Source organism: Limulus polyphemus, unplaced genomic scaffold (assembly GCF_000517525.1).
Source record: "Limulus polyphemus unplaced genomic scaffold, Limulus_polyphemus-2.1.2 Scaffold1283, whole genome shotgun sequence".
In the NCBI taxonomy this organism is placed as follows: domain Eukaryota; kingdom Metazoa; phylum Arthropoda; class Merostomata; order Xiphosura; family Limulidae; genus Limulus; species Limulus polyphemus.
The window spans coordinates 47,193-55,961 of record NW_013666893.1 but is presented as its reverse complement, the minus strand read 5'-3'; the positions used below and the strand labels follow the sequence as shown (position 1 = coordinate 55,961).

At 33.6% G+C, this 8,769-nt stretch overlaps 1 protein-coding gene across 1 annotated transcript in view; it reads right to left on the bottom strand.

The window, feature by feature from the left end:
- Window positions 1–271: 271 nt before the first annotated feature.
- Window positions 272–8,769, bottom strand: part of LOC106462920 (zinc finger protein 628-like) — a 27,079-nt gene continuing 18,581 nt past the window's right edge. Inside the window, exon 2 of the mRNA XM_013922889.2 lies at window positions 272–6,824. Coding sequence (XP_013778343.1) covers window positions 4,753–6,663 — 1,911 coding nt within the window. The 5' untranslated portion in view covers window positions 6,664–6,824 and the 3' untranslated portion in view covers window positions 272–4,752. The remainder of the gene's footprint in view (window positions 6,825–8,769) is intronic.

Below are 8,769 nucleotides of genomic sequence, written 5' to 3'. Positions count from 1 at the left end.
GAGCTAGAATTACAAAGGAAACTTATTGGCTTGTTGGCTGATGGTGCTGCAATGAATTTAAGCATATGAGAGAGAGAGGAAAATCCATAGCTTATAACCATTCACTGACTTAATCATTGATACATTTTTGAAAAAAAGACCAAAACAGATTTTAAAAATAGTAGCATTTCTTAATTGACAGCTATGTTTAAGTTTCTGTTTTACATATTAGAGCTTGCTGTTAAAGAGGCACTCAAGGAGACATACTTTAATGAAGTGATGGATGTTTTTACAGTCTTTTTCTATCTGTACCAGAGGAGCATCAAAACATTCAGAGAACGAAAGAATCAGGAAACATTCTAGAAACAGAGGTGGAAAAACTCAGTCATGTTCATGGCATGTGATGGCTGTACATAAACACAAAGCAACTGAAGTTCAATTCCAATCTTTTGTTGTCATAGTGCAAGACTTAGAAAACATAGCTGAGAAGAAAGGTAAAAAGCAAAAGGGGCTTTAAAGATGCTAACAATTTTAAAGCTTATTCTGTATTTAATGTTCTTTGATGAAACCCTCTTTCAACTGACAAGATTATCTCTAACTTTGCAAAGTTACAGTGCTAATTTCTCGTATGCTTTGCCTTCTGTTGAAGTTGCACTTGCAGAACTGAATTGTGGTAATTCTGTATGCAAAGAACAGCATGTACAGTTATAGGAAAATGTGGGAATGATAAAACAGAGTTGGAATACAGAGCAGTTACTCTTACAAATGCCATGTGTAACGCATGTGTGTGTGGAATTTTTTTTCTTCTATGTATAACAAACAAATTTGAAGACTCAATGAAAATTAGACATCCAATTTTGAGCTGTTTGAAGGGGCTGGGTCTTGCAGCATGGCATAATAATGCAGATGAATTATTGGTGTTTGGTAATGAGGAACTGAGCACTTTATATGATCAGTGTTAATGACTTTTAAGGGTGCATGTAAATGCTCCAAAAGTTTCTGAATGGAATGAAGCTAAGCAATTCAGCTGTAGGAGCCTTGGGCGTCTGGTGAGAAATGAATTCTGGAAATTAGTAATTTACATATACATACTACATTTTCCAAATTTAAATAATGTTCTGCAAATATCTTTAGTAATACTGATGTTTAATGCAACTTTACAGTGATCCTTCTCAGTCATGTAGCATGTTAAAATTAACTGGAGAAATAGACTAAGGGAAAAGGTACTGAAATAACCGCTCAGAATCAAACTGAAGGGTCCCTACCATAAAGAAATTAATCCTAATCCAGTCATTGAGAGATTTTTTGCATTGTCATTTAGGCAACCTTATTACAAAGCTTTCTGGTTCTAAAATGAGCTCTCAAAAGTGAAAATCAACAGTTTTACATTTTGATTATAGTTCAGAGTAAGATTGCTGTAACAAGGGTTTCAAGGGTATAGTGTTGTATTCTAATCATGAACTTATAATTTATTTCAGTCTTATTGTACCAGTTTTCTAGATACTATATGTTGGCAAAAACAAATATTCAATGCTGTGATGATAAGGAATCATTTTTTGTAGGAAACTATGGCATGAGGCAGCAGAACCTGATAAATAGAGGATATCCATCTCCAAGAAGTACTTACTAAAGACAATGGTCCTTCCCTGACATGTTATCCTATTAAGAATATGGTGACTACAAGCAGTATATCACTTAAGGTAAAGTTGTAGTTAAATAGTGTTATCTTTGAATAGCATCTAAAATAATTTTCAATCTATTAGTCACTGGAATGCATGTGATAAGCTATTAGCAAAATGTTCCATTATTAACTTTAATATTTACTACAGATTTCAGAATAGAAAAGGGTTCTACATTTAAACATGTACAAAAACCTTCTGGGAATGTTGATGTTAATTTCGTGTAAAATATTTTAGTCATAAATGATTTTTTTTCTTAAAATGGAGAACAATAATAGGACATTTACTCAGAATGGGTTTGCCCACATGTAGCAAATGTATTGTTACAAGTTTACATCTCAAAACAGTTTGACCTGAAGTAAGTAAAGCAAGAGAATCTTTTTAGTTTGAGTTCAATTGTTTTGTATCTACAGTACCTGTGGGTTTTTCTTGTTGATGAATATTCAAATTAAGCTGTTTTAAAAAATAAAAAACAGCAAATGATACATGAAATAATTCATACAAATGTTAAATACTGTTCTATAAATACAGCTTGTAACATTTGTAATGTACAAATTACTTCGTTGATGGAACTTGCTGATACAAAATTTGATTAATTCAAAAAGTACACATAGAAACCGCTATACAAATCTTAAGTTTTGTTATGCAAATTAGACCGAGTTGCAGAAATTCTATACAAATAAAAAAATTACTTCCACCCCTGTAATTTGAAAATAACAGGATCAAAAATCAGAATTTGAGCTTATGATAACTATAGCCACATGTCATAGTTTGTCTTGATCTTGTACCTAAACATGAATTCAGGACCAAGATACTAATTTCTTGGTATCTGAACTGCTAATATTATAAACCTTGCATAAATCTCGCAGTCATAATAGCGATTTTTACTTTGAAATAATTAGGAATATCAATGAAAATCTCTTGTTTTAACCTTGTGTCTACAAATGATCATAACTATCATTTTAGACACATACATTAAAGAATATTTGCTAATTTTATACAAGTAAAACTTCAATTCTTACACTTCTAACAATCCAGACTGATCCACAAGTCCAACATAGTACCTTTCAAACATATACTAATATTGTACAAGTAAGCAAGTATTCAATAAATTAAAACATAGAAATTCTCTCAATATTATAAAAAATCCACTAAGATCTGACATTTGTGTACCTTAAAACCTGAATCTTTCTAGGAAAAAGCTGCACATCAAGTGATGCCTCTTTTTAGCCATCAAATACATATTTGGAATCTAAAACTTCCCCACATATGTAAATTTTCACATTTCATACATGTACAAGTTTGTAAAGTAATATATATATTTTTTATATGCACCGGGTTAAAGATCTGGAATTATAAATCAGCTAGAAGACCATTTTTACTTCTTTTTTTAAAATCTTATTTGAAGACTAATAAAAACAAACTTGTAAATATTCACTTTACAGTTTATAAAGCTGAAAGCACCAACTTTAGTATCATTCAGTAAAGAGGATTACATATCATAAATACTTGTATTAATAGAACAGGTCTTTCCATCTGCATTGCTAAAATTTATAATTTTTTTAATCACTCACACTCTGACAGGAATTCTAAAAATTTCTTTTTGAACTTGTGCATTTCTCATAAAGTAGTAACAAGAGCTCCTTTGTAGTTTTGTAGAGCATGAAATTTGTATTTACAGAAAACTTGAACTAAATGCTGCCCTGGAATAAAATGCATGTTTAATAGCAAGTAACATATAAATAAAGATTATGCAACTAAAGCAAATGTTTTCTTTCAATTCTTACTCTAGTATCTTTTAATTCCAAATTATACTTCATACACATATATCTCTTATTAAAGGAACTGATAGTTTCTCACCTTAAAAAACTTCAATGTAAATTCTCGTACAGTAAAAACTGCCACACACTTCATAATTTTTACCAATAGCAAGTAAAATTTCCAGTAAAACAGGAAAAAAAAATACTGAATTATTTTCTAAAAACACTATTATTACCAAGTAAAACTTTGGATGATGTTGTTAAAGTCTGAATCCAACACTTCAACAACAAACATTTCTGAGATTCAAATAACTTTAAACTCTACTCCAGAATAAAAATTTTCAAAAACAAAACCCTCCTGATGATGATAATCTTACTTGCTGGTTTTCATTATAACTTCCTTTAAAAGGAACCATCATAATAAACTTTTGTATGTATACAAATAACTAGTACAATACAAATTGCATCCTCCACATACATTTCATTTTCAACAATGTATTGAACATACCCCTGATTTTAAAAGAGCAGTTAACATCAAAAAGCTGCCTTCTTTACTCAAAACGTTTATCAAAGAAACTGAAATTATAAGTATATACTGTACATACACAGTAAGTTACTGTATAGAAAATCCACCATGCATACACACACACACACACACATACATACATAAAAGTCTGATACTTACTGGCTTTTTCTCACCGGTTTTCACATATCACTTGTATCAACCTCGCTGTAGTACAAAAACTTTTCAGTGTTTCAAATATAAAACATTGCCAGTACCAACCTGGATGATACTACACACCCGAACTTCCAGTTTAAGGTGTTATCACAGTTCCTACAAAAGCACCAATACCTGCATCTAACATTTTCAAACAAAATCTAACTTGTCCAAGCCAATGTACAAAAAAACTGACACAAGTTTTTTTAATATGTTTTTCACCATCATAAAATAAAAAGTAACAGAAAGCCAGTAAACACACTCAATATGAACTGTAGAAATGAAGATCCAGAGTTTCCACAATGAAAAATGAAGCTGTTCTAACGATGAATATAACCTAAGCTGCAGTCTCCATTATGGGAATGCCATAAAAATATGGGCAGGTTGAGTGAACTTTACACTGAGTGAGAAATAACTAAGCTACCTTCACATTTCTGTTTTTCCAGACTATGAACATGCATATTGGTCCAACAGTCAGTTAAAATATAATTAAAAACAAACACTGAATTTTCTATTCAATAGTAATTTAGGAAAGATGTTACCAGGTTTAAGGTAAGTGTTCTGCATTCAAACTCACCAGTACATTGTTGAATATCTAACATCAACTATATTTTCTTCAATCAAGTAGCTGTGAAAAGTCTGGGCTAGTTGATGAGTGGAAATGATCTTCTGACAAGTGCTGACTTGACATCCCAAGTGTGTCAGTGTTCCGTTTCTCATCTGAGAGAGGACTTCCCAAGCTATGGTGATGGCTCATCATATTTGAGCTGAAAAGGGCAAGACGTGAAAGTGGTGTGGGATGTTGAGAGACAGGATTATAGGAACCTACTGCTGATGTAACCTGGAAGTTACCATAATGTCTCTGATAGCCATGAGAGAGCCACCGTGAGGAATGAGCGAGTGGGGCTGGAACTGGAGTAGGTGGAGCAGAATAAAAGGGCCGGCAGTCTTGTTCAGAGAACTGCATATGGCCAGATGTGTCACAAGGAGATGAACTCTTGATGCGTGTCATCTGGGAATTGCTGACTGGAGGACTGTTCATCATAGGATTGATCATATACTCTGAATGGGGTACAACTGATGGAGAAGATTGGTGGGAATACACAGATGGAGGGTGGCTTAACATATCAGGAGGGGAAGGACTTGCCAAGGAAGAGAGATGAATTGATGAGGATGTTCCATTCACCATTCCTATAGTAGAAGAACTGACTGATACCTGAGAGAGAGGAGAGCTACGAGAAGGAATTGATTGGGAATGTGATTCTGGTGCTTCTTTGGAAATGGTTTGAAAAGGGCTAGGAGATGGTCTTGGTGGACAAGTCAGTGTTTGTGAAGATTTACCAAGATCAATGGGGTTTACAGATGAGGATTGGGTTTGTGGAGATCCAGGAACTGGAGGAGCAGGAGAATTATGGAAAGAATAAGAAGATAATTGGTTCTGGTTTGTCTCAGAACATTGAAGAATAGAGCGAGTTCCATTAGAGCAAGAACGTGAACCTCCACGAGAACTATAACGACGTGATGGCAGTTGACCTGTATGACGCTGCACATGTGTCCTCAAGTTTCCTTTCTGTGAGAAAGTCTTTCCACATATAGTGCAAGGAAAGTGGTCATCCTTGTTATGTGTTCTCATATGGGTATGCATATTCCCACGCTGTGAGAAACATTTCCCACAAACTCTACAAAGAAAAGGCTTTTCTTTAGTGTGCACACTTCGTACATGTGTCTTCAGGTTTCCTTTCTGGGTAAATGATTTACCACAGGACACACAAGAGTAATCTTTTTCTCCTGTGTGAATTTTCATGTGTGTATCCACATTGCCTTTCTGAGTGAATTTTTTTCCACAGACCTGGCAGGTATAAGGCTTCTCTCCTGTGTGGATCATCATGTGTGTCTTTAAATTTCCTTTCTGGGTAAAGTACTTGTGGCAGACGGGACACATGAATTGTTTAGTTGGGAGATGTCGAGGTCGGCTGGGTTGTTGTAAGGTCATTGATGAGTTTATGTGGCCTTCCCGAGACCCTTCAAGCAAGGATGGTGGAGAAAGAAGGGTAACAGGAGCTTGTTGGGGAAGGCTGGAGCTCTCAATAGCAGTAGTAGGTGACTGTGGTGCTGATGGTAGTTGAGAAAGTTGTTTTCGTTCAGATGGAGCACTTAATGGTCGGTTGATGTTGGGGTCATTATTTATGTTGCATGAGCTGTTGCTGCTACAAGCCCCATCAGATTTCAGACTACTGTATAGAGAAAAATACTGCTGGCAAATCTCACAAGGATAGGGTTTATCCTTAGCATCTGGATGAGGGCACTTTGGAAAATTCTCATTAAATGTCGAAATTTTTTCTATATAACTAGATGCTGCAGCTAACTGAGAAATACCTGTCCCAAAATGAAGAGGATTTTTCTTAAGGAAAAGATCAGTTAGACTTGCTTGGTATCCTGGAGGCCAACTTTTGTGACCAAGGGAAGTAGGGGTCACCCATGGGTAAGTACTATTTTCCATTGTACTGGAAGGATTATTGTTATTCATGAACACAAAAACGTTTGTAACTACTGTAACAAGTGTTGTGTTGAAGAAATGAGGAGTCTTTATGTTTGTTGTGCTGACTTTCCAGTACTTACTTTGTAGTTGGGTGAAGGTGAGTGATTGTTTAATGGTACCAAGAAGTCCACCATGGTCAAGATCAGGACCTAAAGAGAACAAATCCATGGAAAATATTTTAGAAAAAAATTCTAAAATAATATCAAGCAAACTTAGAAAGTCATTGTATACAACAATCTTTTTTCAATTATTTATGCTTTTCTAAATAACAAATGATAAAATTAGTGACCAATTTCTATGTTCTAACGTAAAACAGAAACAAGTCATTCTACTAAGTTTAAATACAGCTGTATTTTAAAATTCATGATTTTTTTACTGAAAACTTCAATCATCAAAAAATCTTTTTTTTTCTCTATCTTTTCCATTAGCCAAGCAAAATAGAAATGATTTTCAGTCAAGCACATGCAGCTAATGATTTAAACCAGTTATTACATTTTTTTTTTTATGTAGGTAAAAACACAACACAAAAGCTGAAACTCATAGTAGATTATTTAATATATTCTTAAGATATGATGACTTATAAAGGGTGGTAGAAATGTTGTGCAGCACTATGACATTTGCAATTCCTGTTTTTACATGTTTTTGAAGATCCTAGCATGATTATTTCCACGCTTCCTTGCAAGATTAGTGACATACTAATAAATTTGTAAAACAAAACATGACTTAGAAAAACCATAATGGGAATGGGACTTGGAAATATCATTGTGATGTGCGGCTTCTGTATCATCCTGTGGTACTTACATGTAAGTTGTTTGCTATATAATGAGAAAATGTGACAACTGAATCACACTTGTGTACACTGTAAATTGATTTATCAAAGTTCACAAAAAAGCTACTAACCAACAGATATATGCTCAGTGCTCAACATTAGCAGTTGTCCAGTGCCCAGGACATGTGAAAGTCTCACTTGGACAATTATTTGCAATTACAAACCATTAAATTTCTGACAGGATAAGTGGGAAAAAAACTCCTCCTCCCCTCAATTTCACCTGTTCACTATTAATGCTATCGCAACAGGTCACATGTCAAAGGCCATGTCATCGCATTTGTTTACTTGCATTCAAAATTTTATTGAACTACTATTTGGCATCAAATTGTAGATTATAATTCATATTTTAGTATTATACATTAGTTAATTTCTTAATTTAAAAGTAAATATTAAAAAACACACCTAAACATCGATTTTTGTGTGTCATGTGGTATGTTGAATGCAGTACTGGTTCAAATTAGATGTTTGTGAAGTCAAAATACTAAGTCTACAGTCTTGTACGAATTAGAAACTCAAATTACCAATATTGACAAGCTATAATATAAAATAAGAGCCTATTATCCTTTCAATTTGCTAAGATATTGCTCATGTAATATATCAAATCACCTCTTTCCATTTTTGGAAATGCTCCCTTATATACACATACTTCTATATATGACATGAATAACCAATCAGAAGCTCAGAATGTCCCACTAGTGGCTCTCTCAGCCATTTTAATGGTCTTGGTGCCATTTCTTTTTTTTAAACCAATATTTCAACGAGGTAGGGTGTGTCTTTAGTCTGCTCAAAAATTTCTTATCTTTTTAGACCCAAATACAGCTTAGTTACTAAGCTTGATAAATTATAGTAGAATTATATGGTATTAATGTAGTAATTTATGATTTATTAGTTATTCAAATGTATATAAAAAACCAAAAAAAATATTTTGTTTCATATCCTCCATGTGAAAAGTTTTTAAAGGCTTAGCAACCGAGTACAAAGGTTGTAACTAGAATAGACAATTGTTTGCTTTACTTCTTTAGTTACGTTCTATAGTTTAGGGAAAATAACTTTAAGAACTTATTTCAAAATAGCAATAATCTATATACATATATAATGTATAATAATTGAAATGTGACCGTATTTTACAAAATACTAGTCTACTAAAACACAGCCAAAACAAGTTACTTTATACAGACAAAAGTCAGTTTTATGTTATTTGATACGGTAACATTAGTGCACGTGAGCCACATCACTGTAACTTCTGTATTGTTAGCCGGGCATGG